This window comes from Colias eurytheme, chromosome 14, assembly GCF_061535395.1.
Source record: "Colias eurytheme isolate Ceu_HAF_F1 chromosome 14, ilColEury1 Martin Lab GWU primary, whole genome shotgun sequence".
Taxonomy (NCBI): Eukaryota; Metazoa; Arthropoda; class Insecta; order Lepidoptera; family Pieridae; genus Colias; species Colias eurytheme.
In genome coordinates this window covers 1,863,251-1,878,288 of record NC_142993.1, presented here as the reverse complement: position 1 = coordinate 1,878,288, position 15,038 = coordinate 1,863,251, and the positions used below count along the sequence as shown (strand labels likewise).

The 15,038-nt window shown below is 30.1% G+C and overlaps 1 protein-coding gene across 2 annotated transcripts in view; it reads left to right on the top strand.

Annotated features, from left to right (window-relative positions):
• LOC149902711 (uncharacterized) overlaps positions 1–15,038 on the top strand; it is a 76,917-nt gene that overhangs the window by 1,863 nt on the left and 60,016 nt on the right. Inside the window, exon 1 of one of the 2 annotated variants that reach the window (XM_090109565.1) lies at positions 1,629–1,991. The exons of the other annotated variant lie outside the window; for it this stretch is intronic. Coding sequence (XP_089965691.1) covers positions 1,935–1,991 — 57 coding nt within the window. The 5' untranslated portion in view covers positions 1,629–1,934. Of the gene's footprint in view, positions 1–1,628; positions 1,992–15,038 lie in introns of those variants that run through there. 2 annotated transcript variants of the gene reach the window in all.

The following is a 15,038-nucleotide window of genomic DNA, read 5'->3' as shown; positions in this document are numbered from 1 at the left end:
TGCGTACCTAGTCCGAACTATAAAATTATTAGTAATACCATGTAATACGCATTTCATACTTTAGAGATTCTGAGACGATAATTTTTTATTATTATACCATTTCCTTCAATAAAAACAAGTACAAAATATTGGGATCACTTTACTTATATTTGGTTAGGTTAGTATGATTTGTTGACGAAATCGGTTTTTGCCATTGCAATATAAATTTAAAGAAAATCCAATTAAACAGGCTTATATTATTAATTGAGTGCGCAATAAATATTTCATTTCACATTACTACAATATTGCTAAAGTAAACGCGCAGGCGTAAACCGTAAAAATTACAGATTTCAAACTTCATTAACAACTAATAATAAGTAGTTAAAACTGCAATTTGCAAGTATTAATAGGCAATTAATAGGAAATAAATTTATATCGTAATTAAAGGGGTCAGATAGCTACCCCCATTTTTTTACCCCCGTCTCTGAACCTCATGGGTATATTAAGCTTGATTTTTTTAAATCCAAATGATAAACATAGTCAATTTGTAGCATATTTTATACATTTCTTCTCTGATGCAGAACTACTATACTATAGTAATTTAATTATTAAACTGCAGACTCACAATTAACACACGAAAGAATATTTTTTACAACAAACTGAAATAGAATCTTCAATATAAATATTTAAAAACAGACAAATATGCAAATTAGTCAGGAAGTTACACGTATCGTTACCATTTTAATATGCTAACTGCTTCTAAAATCGGATAAACTATACATGCTCAGAGAAAGTGGAATTTTCTTCTGAATTGCAACGAGTTTATATAGTAAAAAGGTTTTATGTATCGATAAAAAATAAGTGAAAAGATCTGTAGGGTTCCGTAACAACGTTGAAATATCCGCATGTGTGTATTTAGTGATACGCAGTACCTATTTCGGTAAATCTATACTAATATTATAAAGCTGAAGAGTTTGTTTGTTTGTTTGAACGCGCTAATCTCATAGTGTCATACTACATATTTACTATCCGGTATCCGTTCAACTATTCAAAAGACTGACAGTTGTGACCAGTGACAGTGGTTGTGACCTAATTAAAGTTCAGAGATGTATACAAGCTTTTTAATTTGAAACATTTTGAATTTTGAACTCTTTCATACATACTAGAGCGTATAATTTTTTGACATGAAATAATAGAAAAAGAGACACACATTCTCGACTCTCGATGATGATATGTATTATAGAGTTCACACCTGTGGTTCACACTGTCTGCAAAAGAAAGGAATGCCTCGATCGTAGAGTGTTTATTGAAATATTATCTAGTAATGAAACGTAAGTAAGTATATTCTAGAAATATTGCAAATATTGCAATTTACTTATATGCATAGTTGAGTAATATTACACGTTCGACATAAGTAACAAATTCTGAATATAGTAAATCAATCGGGATTGATCTCATATAGTCAAGGTATCGCAATAGTCAGGCCAAACGGTTATCGACACGAATTTTGCAAGCTATTTCGAATAAATTTATACCTTACTATCAACAAAATAGAGACCAAATCTGTGATAGAAAATATACATATTGCAACAGTGCCAACTGCCAACCCAAGTCGGCATTTCGTACTTGTAAACATTATACTTGTTTGTGGTTAGTCCAATGCACAACGTTAGAAGGCAACGTTCCGTGTCAAATTTTTATATAACAGCTGTTTAGCATACAAAATTCAAGAAATATTCATTTAATTTAATCTAAATTGGATAGTGCACGGTGGAAGGTGAAAAATTAAAAAAAAATTAAAAAATCATAAAATTCGCGCCAATAAATGACATTAAAAAATGACAGTGACTTTTGCATATACAGCCAAAATTAATGCGGACAAAAAAGTTTTAAAGTGATTTTGAAACTATTGTTATTTAATTAAATATAATTGTGGTGGAATTAAAGGTGACGATATGCCCCAGATTTTCTTCAAAAAAGTAATGGTGGTGCGGGATCGTAACGACTTCGAGGTAATATCACTTTCACTTTCCGTGTTGACTAGGGCTTTTATAATCTATGCCCTATGCCAATGGACTCCATGACCTTATAGAACTAACCTTTTATCGTATTCGAATTATCCCAATAAGTTATAATACTCCATGATAAAGTCATTGTTTTGCGGTTCTTATTTTAACTTTATGGTGTCAGTTTTTTCTGTCGTTTGCATTTTTTATAAATGGCCGACACCAAATACTCGATGATATAATCCAAGAAAGCTAGCTGTTGACTATAGATAATTAATAAAATTTCGCTGCCAACATTCAACTTCTATTGCATAATTCTATACAAGTATGTTTAGGTCGTTGATTAACAAACTATTTTGTATTTTATTTATTTTATTGCTAAGTAACTAACTACGACACGCACTTTCAGACTGAAATATTTACATAGAGATAATTTTCTAATACATATTATAACATAGATATTAGGTAGATATTTATTTTGCCTGCGGGTATATTAATAAAAATTTGAAATTTGCAATAATTCAAACTCAAACGTTTATCATCCATACATTGTGCTGTTATGTATATTTGAAAATGACTAATGTCCATATTTTTTCTAATTTTCGAAATCAAAGCTAATTATAAATCGTAATAATATTTACGATCGACAAAGAGAATGTTTAGATAACAAGTACGAATCTAAGACATAGCAAGGTCGCCATGTTGTAATACAAAAATGCTATCGATGGCATTGCGTGTGAAAATTTATATGATACAATTAATAATATAGGATTTTAAAGGGAGGTTCCGTTTCTAGTTACCTACAACTTACTGAAGTCAAGGCATTCAGATATCTGGGACGTAGGGACTTGTCCCTAAAGAAAATCGATCAGTGAAACAGATACATATATGCATAATGCATTTGCCCCTTACCCCACAAGGCGACATGGGACTTCACTATGGTATGACTATTCAAAAGTTCTTCTAGAAGTCTTTGAATAAATATAATGCTTGGGTAAGAGTTTGTTTTATGTTGTAAATAATGTAAATAATTGCATTTAAATTTCAAACAACAAATTTTTTATTATTTATTAACATTAGATTTGGTCTTTTAATAAATTCCGGTGAAGTATTAGAGAGAAGTGCTTGATCAGATTTTACCTGATAAATAAATGTCAAGTTCTTCTGAGTTCTGATCAAAAGCACAAAAAGCTCAAAGTAACAATAACTTACGAACAGAAACAAGTAACCGGTAGTATTCCTAATTTTATAAATTTTCCTTTATTTTGCAACGATACAAAGCTTGATATATCCAATTTAGTAATTTTAGGTCGAGATAATTGTTGTTATTCGGCTCCTTTTATGGCTTAGGTTTTAGTAACTTGACGACCTTGCTAGTCTCTTGGTAAATTCAAAATAGATAAATGTAGAGTTGTTAATATTAATTATTTTCATCAATTAATTATAATAATTTTAAAAGTAACCTATATTTAAAGCATAAATCACAAAACTATACACAATTCCATAGATATACAACTACTTACGATAGATAAAATATTATTTAATTTCACATTTCAAATAGGTATTTAATTTCTGATGTTAAGTGTGTATGGGTGTAAGAAACAAATGTCACAGGACAATACCTTATTTGCACTTTGGTAAAAAGAATTTAAATACCTTCCTGTAACTACCACCATGAAAATCCGTTTAGAAGTTCTATTCACAAACATACCTATAAAATAATCGTTGATTTTATGTCAGAGAGCTACAACTTTCGTGTATCCAGGCTATACATATTTAATTTGCCTCTATCCCATTTCCAGACAGGACTACATCTATATAAAAGTTACAAAAATATCGTCGTTTATCATGTCTATAATCATGATTAAGTATGCACATCGCGTTTCGTACACGGCCTCCACTTGCGAAACTACAACGCTCCTGTCATGAACATATTGCCAGCAAATTGCACTTACTTGCCATAAATGTAGCAATATATTACGCATATATTAACGTGCTAAAATATGGGGAAAGTTATATTTAAATTAGCGTAATTAATTTATATTTTGAAGGTTACTATTTGTTTATGAAACTAGTGTAACAACAATCGGAACTATGGAGTAATGCTGCGGAACCATACCCAGCCTATATTTACATACTAGGCCCTTGAACTGGTTTTTCTCGCGTTGAAAGTAATTTTTAAAATCGGTCGGGTAGTTTCAGATTTAAGGATCGAAACAAACAAAAAATCTAATCATTTATAATATGTATTAGCATGTATTAGTTCACTCGAAATTGAGACAAAAACACGTTTGTAAACTTTAGTTTTGTAACATGAGTAAGTATATTTATTCAGACGTAGGTACATGGGCAGATATAAATTGCAATACAACCTTAACATAAAAACATCAAGGATTAGATTTATGTGTTTGTTTATTTACCTTTATTTTGTACCTGGCAAATCATTTATCTTTGTCGATGTTGCTAAAAACGACGTAAGAATCGTAGGTATGCGATGTTCCCCGACGAGTACAATATGGGGGTCTTCTAGCGTAGAGTAAACGTACATACCTTCTAGCCTCTAGGGAAGCGCGTTCCATCTTAGACCACATCTCAGCCGAGATTGTGGTCAAGCGCTTCCCTATTCCCAATTAAAAAAAAGGGTCACTTCCCTTTTTTTTGCTCTAAAATTAGTATTATCTAATAAAATATCTGCAAGTATTTAAAAATAACCTCTTCTTTATAAATTTAACTCTTATAACATCACTCTTTCATTACCATACAACACTCGCGTCCCGTTTTTATGAGGAACACAATACTCTTGATTCAACCGCATCCGGGAGCTCTGGTGACATCAGGTTTTTGTTTTTTATAAAGTTTAAAGAGATGTACTTTTTATGTGCAAGAAACGTTAACTGTAGTTTTTTAACACATAAGAACCCAAAGTATACCTTTTTTTACATCTTGATTGTTTATGAAAACTTTTCTTCAAAATGTAGAGATTTTTGTCCGATCTCGAGCCTTATCGGTACTTTCTTACTCAGTGATTTATACTTCATTCAATGTATTATCATAGAAATTACTAAATATAGTTACCACGTAAGTATTATGACGATTAAAGGCGCTTTAATAAGAAGGCATGACTTACCTAAGTATTAAAATTTTGAGTTTGAGTAAAACGCTATTATAAATTCCTACCCACCTAATTGATTTAGATGTCGAGGTCAGTTTATCAATTTATTCAAATCTTTCCTAAAAACATTTGGAATTTAATATAAGCATCAAAAACTTATTTATTGTTCACATTAAAAAAAAATATATAATATATTAGCTTATGCCTTGAAATTAAAAATAGTGTGAGTAATATAGGTATCTATAATTATTAATTTCATTGCTGTTGCCATATTAAAGTCCTAATTATATATTTTGCCTGTAAACTAAAAAATATGTAACTACTTTTTAGTCTTTCACATATTTAAAAATGCACTTAAAAGCTATCATAAATACCCTTTTTAAATGGATGTTGCTCCATTTAACTTGTTATTATAAATAGCATGCATTATATTAATACCCGCATAATTTGCATGCTGGCAATACTTCCGCGATACGAAAGGCCGTTCCACTTTAAAACATCGATGAATATTACCTAGTACATATTATATTATCTGTGCCTTTATTGTTCTAGTTAATTATGAAACGTTATAGTGTTGCTATAATAAATAATTGTTTACGTTACCTCCTCTATTTTCTATTGTATAACTTTGATTTAATACAAGGAAATTATGAAGGTACCTTGATTTATTTGTTGGAATTTTTAATTTGAATTAACAAGTGAACCAGTTATTCAATTATTGCATATATTTACGACGTTCATCATCAATTTTCATATGCTATATGAAAATAATGTAAAAGTGATGAATAATGAAAAAGTGCTAATATCCTGTTTTCGACACAAATGCTTTGTAGGAGCTAACCTAGTTGTAGGGTCATTCTGTCTAAAATTCACGGTACTTAATATCATTACTTCAGTGTAGTTAGGCTATCATAACCCTGCACTTGGCCATTGCAGTATATATCCTCACGGGAGAACTAATTCCCTGTTGAATGTCGTTGACCTAATGGGTTAAATGCATTCATAGATCGGAAATTATACTGTACATCTTTTTAATGTCCTTTCATTGTTTTAACATATTTTCGAAACACTAAAACGAGCTTTTTCGATATATTCTCATCGAATGTGTCCTTATGTAAAGAAACTCCTTATAAAAGAAATTAATAATATCAACATAAGCAAACATATATCTCTTTTATAGGTTGGTAGATTTAATCAAACGGGTCACAAGTCACAACTTCTACTTTCTATCATTTTTACCCAATTTCAATCCCATTTACACCATCCTATCCGCTCCACTTCTGTTTGATCAAAGTCTATTCCACTTAGTACCACAATTATCAGCTCCAAAGAGCAAAATAATGAGGAATTCCGCAAACTATAATGCAAATACTAAGCCCATTACCCAGAGAGAATCGGAGCGTATAGCAACCCGTTGCGTAACTGTGGCAAACGGATTATGATTTGCGGTGAAGCCTAGCCTGTTAGAAATGTTTTTGTGGGAATTAGATTTTCATGTAAATAATGTATGGTCAGGTTGTTTATAGTGTAAAGCAAAATGTTGCTAATTGTGCCAGATGACACAAATGCAATGGTAAATAAAAAGCTACGGATTAGTAATTTATATCAAACAATTGAAAAAAAGTTTGATCTTAGGGTCGTTAATTAAACATTTTCTATCTCAAGTTTTGTACAAGATTGTTTTAAGAGTAATAATATATTGACCTATAGTACTTTCTCCATGATGATAATTTCAGGTATTTTATTGACTTTAATTTTCATAACTCTTATTTTTGATCCTTCTCTCCCGAGTGCCTATGGGGTAAAGAGATAGGTAATGCATTATCTCATAGCAGAATTATTTTAATCATAGGTCTGTATTACGATCCAAAATATTCTTAAAATATCATCAGACTTTCATGCCGTAAAAATCATTTTCATTTATCTTATTTTAATCTTCAGTACATAATTTTAATACTATTATAATCATTTTTACGTGAAAGTGTCTCGTCATTGAATAGGATCAGAATTCAGAAGGTCTGTCTATTAACCGTTAATAGCCGTCTAAAATATCATTAGCCACAACAATGTTTTGCTAACTGATAATCAAGCTTATATTACTACCGATAGGATTTATAATGGAATGATATTGAATAGGTTGAAAGGTTGTGAGAAAGGTGTTGGTTTACGCAATACTTTGTTTTGGTACAAGTAAAAGACTTATGACATTTTTATTAACGACTTATAAAATGATAACCCGTTTCCCCTTGGACTATGGGGCAGATGAATATGATCAGTTTGAGAGTACGGGAACGATCACCCTTCTGTGTCCTGCCTGGCCGAGACATTATTTTTCTATATGTACTAGGAATCAAATCTAGAGCCTAGAGCCCGTCGGTTTTACGCCTACAAATCTAAATAACAGTTTGTTATTCGGATTTCTATGGTTTTACGCTATAAGTATATTGAATTATATCTATCTTGGAGAAAATTAGAATGCAATCATTGGTAAATTTAAAATAAATTGAAAATAAGGCTGAATTCATTAATTATAAATTAGGTAACACTACGACATAGATTTCGCTAACGCTCGTGACAAACAGAATAAATGAACAGTTGTAATATCAATCTTATAAAATGTTAAAATTTCACTTTTATCAGCCATCATATTACAAAGTACAATACTGCAAGAATCATTACATTGAGATAGATATTTAGACGAGCAATTCGTCTTATTAAATTATAAAAAAATAACTATTTCAGATAATTTAAAGAATTTAATAAAACCCTGTTACGACGATGTCTTGACGATGTATTTAAAACAGTAGATACAATAAAATATGTACTTCAGAATAAAATGTCATTACTTATTCAGTGACAAACAAAGTCGCGAAAAATAGCTTGTTGATAATAATAAATAGATAAATGTTATTGCAAAATAAATCAGTCGAAGAAATGTGTGTTATTTAGGTACGCTTTCCGTACAACTCATATGCATATAAATTGTAATATAATTCCTTCCGTTATTCATAAATCGCATATATAACGATTTATAAGTTTTATATTATTTTCAATATATTTTATTTCGTAACATCTTGTAGCCCGCGGCTTCGTTCAATAACAATCCAACTATTAACTTTTTTTATTCCATCGCGTCTCTTGATTTCAGAACAAAAAGCCTATTTCCTTTTACATTGCTCAAGTTAATCACATTAATTTATTCAGCTTCCCCCGGCCCCATGCAGAAAAAAACATAGGTTACCTATGGGTTTTCTCGTATCTGGAAATTGAAAAGGCTAGCCTACCTGAATTGATTTTCTACTTACCCGTAAACTCAAACATTTATTTGTTCAATTAGACTTCTTCTAGAAGCACTTTTGAATCGTTTTACCATTTACCAGAAAGAAACTTAACTCGATGTGATTCAACAAGGGGACACGGAACTTCGCTTTCAATATTTTATAGCTATATCAAAAGGCTCTACACGAAAAATGCATACAATATCACATTCAACAAATACAAAAATTAATTCACGTATTAAAATACGTCGCGCATAATTTCTAAAAATAAATTTCACAACTTTCACCACCATTGTTTTGACGCATTTGACCGATTCGACCCATTTGATTTATGTGCCCGTTGACTCAATACGATTTTCTTGACAATCTAACATTAGGGGGCATAATTATTATTAATTATCTTCTTTTGTTTTATTGCTTCACTAGCTGTTCCCCGCGGTTTCACCCGCATTGCTCCGCTCCTGTTGGTCTTAGCGTGATGATATATAGCCTATAGCCTTCCTCGTTAAATGGGCTATCTAACACCGAAAGAATTTTTCAAATCGGACGAGTAGTTCCCGAGATTAGCGCGTTCAAACAAACAAACAAACTCTTCAGCTTTGTAATATTAGTATAGATTATTTGCCCGTTTTGTGTCAGTTTTTTGAACAATAAAAACAGCAATTATCGTGTGCATTATGTTAGCCTACTTTCCTACTAAAATATAATTATGAAAGTTTATAAGAACGTGAAGATGTTTATGACTATTCCGCGAAAACAAAATGGATTTATTATATGCGGGTGTTGGTTAGATTATCTAATTAATCTAATCGATAATTAAGAATCGACTAATCAGCTTTCTATTCCACCTAGAAGATAAATTTTTATTACTTTCAGACGATATTTAATATTATTAATCTTAAATCGAAACTTGTCATACCAAGTAATAAAATTGGCGCATATTACTTATCTTACAAAACATTAAAAACGAAAGTTATCCAATATTTACAATTTGAATGACGTTATTTACGTTCCCTTTTAATAACTTTGAACTTTCTACTGATTGTAAATGAATTCATAAGTTGCGTAACTCCAAAATTTCAAAATGACACAATACTGACATATATTCTCGAATGATGTCCAATTTCTTCGATTAATGACTATGATATGCTAAAATACCAGTTACAGGTGTAAAAGTAATGATTTATTAATAAGTGTGATGATCTTCATTTGTTTATGTAATTTAAGACCCAGTTGTTTATGCATTTCATTCTTAAATAATTTTAGTGGAACATAAGTTGCTGAAAATATTTTTTAAATTTTATAATTATGTAGCTTATTATAATTTATAACGCTTGATGCAGAAATAGTATTCGATTTAAACTTGCATTTATCCAATTTGTTTAAACAAATAAAAATTTAGTTTTAACATTTACACGAATATCTATTTGCATAATAAATAGGTAATCAAAATATCATATTGTTTTATAAACACTGTATCATAGAAAACATCTTAAACAAAAACTCACGCCTGCAAAATTACATTAGCAATCGTGTAGTTATGTATATGTGCATTGCTTGTACATAATACCTCAGAATGTAATACATACATACTTACTTTTGCATTCCTAATTTCATGTTGACATTGGGTTTTTTGGACATCAGTCGTAATTTTGCGTAGTAGGTCAGGAACAGTACGCACAATCTTACACAATATAAAGATAATAATTATATAGTATAAAATAGAACCTCCTTTTTGAAGGCGATTTTAAATATAACAAGTGAATAAACCGGCCAAGTGCGAGTCGGGCTCGCGCACAAAGGGTTCCGTAGCAGCAAATATAATAAATTACAGTTAAATCAACCTATCTCAAAAACTATAAGAGATACTTTGATCAAACCAAAAATCGTTGAAAGAGTTAATTAGCATGCATCACCTCTATTTTTTTTAGAATTTTATACCCCGTAGTTATAAAAATAGAGGGGGGGGGACATACTTTTTACGACTTTGAGAGCTGATATCTCAAAAACCGTTCACTTTAAGAAAAATGTTTTTTAGAAAACTTTATATCATTTTAAAAGACCTTTCCATTGATACCCCACACGGGTATGTACATCGAAAAAAAAAATTTCATCCCTCAGTTACATGTATGGGGGGCCCCACCCCCAATTCTTTTTTTTACTATTTAGTGTCATATTTTTGTAGCGGTTCATACAACACATATTCCCATCAAATTTCATCACTGTAGTACTTATAGTTTCCGAGTAAATCGGCTGTGACAGACGGACAGACGGACAGACGGACAGACGGACATGACGAAACTATAAGGGTTCCGTTTTTGCCATTTTGGCTACGGAACCCTAAAAAAGAAGCGTCATTTTACATGTATTTTTCAAAATTTTCACTTTCTAGAAAATAAAAAATACAATATATAATTAATCAAAGAGATCATATTCGACTCGCACTTGGCTGATTTTACGTATAAAAAGCGACAGCTGTCAACATCCATTTATCGAACAATGCCTTTATTTTCTAAAAAAAAACAAATGTCATTAATTAACGCCCACTAAACAAGACTATTGTTTTGTATATGTAGTTAATTACTTAGTTCACCTGCGTTGTTTTTTTTATAGGAGTTCAGTTTCATTTCACCGTAATGTTTAAATATGTATATAAAACGTATCTATTTTTAGAAACAAAACAAATGTAATACAATTTTTGTCTCGTGCATGCAAGTATTATTATTACATACCTATAAATAATATTGTAATACTGTGCCTATATCATATATGTATTATTATTCTGCAATATTTTTGTCACAGATAATATACCAAAATGTAAGGAGCGTCAACAACCTTGTTGCAATTCACCTTCGTTCTTCCAAATGGATGTAAAGATTTTATCATAAAGAATTATTTTATATAGATACCTAATATTGTGTTATTGTTCCAAAAAGGTAGCACCAAAATATGCAGGTTGGGTATAAGCATAAACAATTATTGTGTAAACGCAAACTTATTTTCAAACCTTTTTGAAATTCCATTTTATGTAGGATTTACTTATCGATTTTGACTTTTAAAATTTTAGGTTTGCTCGGTACTTAAAATTCCTTTCTATAATTATTAAGATGGTAGTTGCTACATGGAACAAATAACAAATAATAATTAATCTTTATCGAGAAAAGATGGACGCAAATGTCAAAGTTGAATAAATCGATTTATTCCATTCTAATACCAAAAACTAATACCACTGGTATTTGTTTCAACTCATATTTTTTTTCTATTCCGAACCGATACCATTGTTTAAACTAATACCAAAACAAGTTCAAAGATATAAGGTACAGTCAGTAAAAATGATTTGTATGTAAATATAAGACCTTTAATTGAAAAAAAAAATAGATAACTCCAAAAAAATCAAATTTTGTTAGCAAACGTCTTGTTCAATGATAAAATATCACTTAAATAATCAACTTTAATATAATTTTAGTTCCTCTCTATACCTGTATAATATTTTTTTTGCAAAAACATCAAACAGGAAGAATTTACTTACAATCTAAAAATTACAAAATATCTCAAAAAATTAACTCTTAATTTATATTGAAATTTATCTGACATAGTTATTATTAGACAGGTACGTAATTATTCACGTCTACCTATCTCATAACAACTATGTCAGGTAAATTTTTAACAAATAAATTTTATAAAATATCACAGAAAATCAACTTTTTGTATAATCTAATCAGTCATTCATCACCTACATAGCAATGAATCAGCATTTTTTTTTTGCAATAATATCTAATATGAAAAATTCACTTTAAATCTAACAATTATAAAATATCACAGAAAATCAACTTTTTGTATAATCAAATCAGTCATTCATCACTTACATAGCAATGAATCAGCAATTTTTTTTGCAATGAATTCTAACCTTACCTAACAATTTTAAAATTTCACAGAAAATCAACTTTTTGTTTAATCAAATCAGTCATTCTTCACCTATATAGCAATGAATCAGCATTTTTTTTTTGCAAAAACGTCATATATGGATAATTCACTTATAATCTAAGAATTATAAAATATCACAGAAAATCAACTATTAGTATAATCAGCTAAATGACGTGTAAATAATTTCTTATATTTCAACAATTAGTAGCTAAACCCTTAATTTTTCTAAGCAGTGACCTACGGAGATTTTGTTTTTGAGGAGTTGGTCAGTTACGTATGTGATCCACGAATTTTTCATAATAGTTGTCTGTGCACATCGTTTTGCGGGGGGTGCGTTTGATTTATATTGAGTAACAACCACTGTTTGTAAATCTGCGTCCTCTTTCAGCACGTTCAGAAGCTGAAAATAAAATTTCTCTCCGAGTCAAAGCACAACATTCCAGTCACACTTGACTCTGATTGGTTGTTTCGAATTTTGGAACAATAGAGCAAACTCACCCTTTCTCGCAGGTAAAAAAAATAGCAAGATGATTCACTAAAACTACTCTTACCTAACCTTTGTAAAAATATTGGAGTGAAGTGAATTTGGAAAGTTTTAAGCATTATATTACGATTACATAAAAATATTGAAAAACAAATTTACTTTGATTAGGTTTGACTGCGCTGACTGTACCAAATTCAAGTTGTTGGTATTCGTTCGTACATTAAATTAAATTATTTAAAAAGTGGTATCCGTTCGGAATAGAAAAAAATATGAGTTGAAACAAATACCAGTGGTATTAGTTTTTTGGTATTAGAATGGAATAAATCAATAAATCTAGGGTAACATTTTCAGGCGTATAAGTTAGATCAGAAATAATACATACAATATACAGTGCATTATGATGTGCCATAATTATCTGATTAAACTTGAATATTTCTTATTAAAGAAAACAGAAATGTTTCAACTTCAATATGATGATTGTATTTATTGCTGTATATTATGTCAATTTTTAAAACAGCTGCTTAAGCACCTCTACATATAAGTACACCATAAAGTTTTACAACGCTATAACATGATTAACCTAAATAATAAATTAAGCAGGGTATATAACAAACACTTCTAACGGTTAGTTAATTATGAAAGTGCATTAAATTTAATACCCATTCATTATGCTCATTTTTTATTTCTTTCTCTCTTGTTTAAATGCATACGCTTGTCTCTATCTAATTGCGAAACATTGCGAATTCCTAACTTTTTGCGTCATTATGGTTTTGTATCATAATACTTTACTTTTTATAACAGTTGACGTACATTGCTTTTCTAACGGGCGTCTATAAATGTTTTATCATACTGAATCAGCAATGAATGTCAATTTGTTTTTATTATCGTTCTATGTTTAAGTTTGAAAGTATAACCGTTTAAAGCGGTCGTGCTTTAATCTTCATGTTAAAAAACTGTAGCTTTTTGTACAATGTTTGAATTTACTGCATGGTTCATAGTTTTGTAAGTGATACGATAAAAATATGAGAAAAGAAAAAAACAAATAACTGGTATCAATTAAAGCAGTGCAAGTCATAAATCGGTCATCTACCCATACCCGTATATGTACATAATGGTTCATATTTTTTATCTAAATCAGTAGAAGATCGATAGATACTTCTGGTAATTTCTTAAATAATATATTGGTTTGGTTTATCCTGTTGTTTTGCTTTCATATAGGAAGGATTTGGTGTCTAGGTAGTCTATAATTATAATTTATTTGCAATTTCAATTTATTCTCATATATTAGAGAAAGAAGACGCACAGGGAACTTCGCTGATGAAGGTTTAAATCTATTTTTTTAGTCTTAGTCCGTATTCTATAAAATATAAATATTTCCCGAACAGATTTCAAAATTTTTGTACCATTTTTAAACCCACATCTTTCATAAATTACGTACCTGAATTCATTGAATGCACTGCGAATTGCACTATAAACTTTTCATCAATGATTTAACAATCCTTGAAGTAACAACTTTTCATAGCCCTAAAAAGTATAACGTAAATAGTCAATAATGAATGAATGAATGAAATGAATGAAAAATACTTTATTGCACACTTAATACAGGATTATAATTTAAGAAGCATGATAATGATAAGAGCAATAATGTTTGGATGTAAAAAATTCCATGGGTACAAAAGAAACCATAACCTTGACAACCGCATAAGTAACTATAGCAACAGATATAAAGAATAGTATTTTTTTACATAATACAATTTAATCCAACACTGTCACGCTTCGCACGGTATGCGCCTGCGCAGGTCGCTAGGAGACCTTGAGAACTATTTCCTATATCCCATTGCTTATGTAATATTGTATTTTACAAGGAATTATGCAGAACATTTAACGTTTTTCCACTTAGACATAAATTGTACTTGTTGACCTAGGTTTAGAATGTTGTCTTGGATCCGGATTTCCATCCCTTCTAATTAATTATTGATTTAGATGTGGGTTTATAATCAGTTCTACGAGATAAGGTGTCACGTTCGTCTTATGTTTTAAATTTCAGATTTTGACCAAAAGTTAAGAAAAATATTGTTTATATTAATTATATTTCCCAAGATCCCGTAGTTATATTCTATATTGTGCTTTCTAAATATGTATGCACTTTGCAAATTGCCATTCCTCGAAAACTATCCAAAAAAATGATTTTTAATTTCGAATCAGTAGTTCTTAAGATTAGGCTGCAAAACAAACGTAACTTAAAAACATATTAG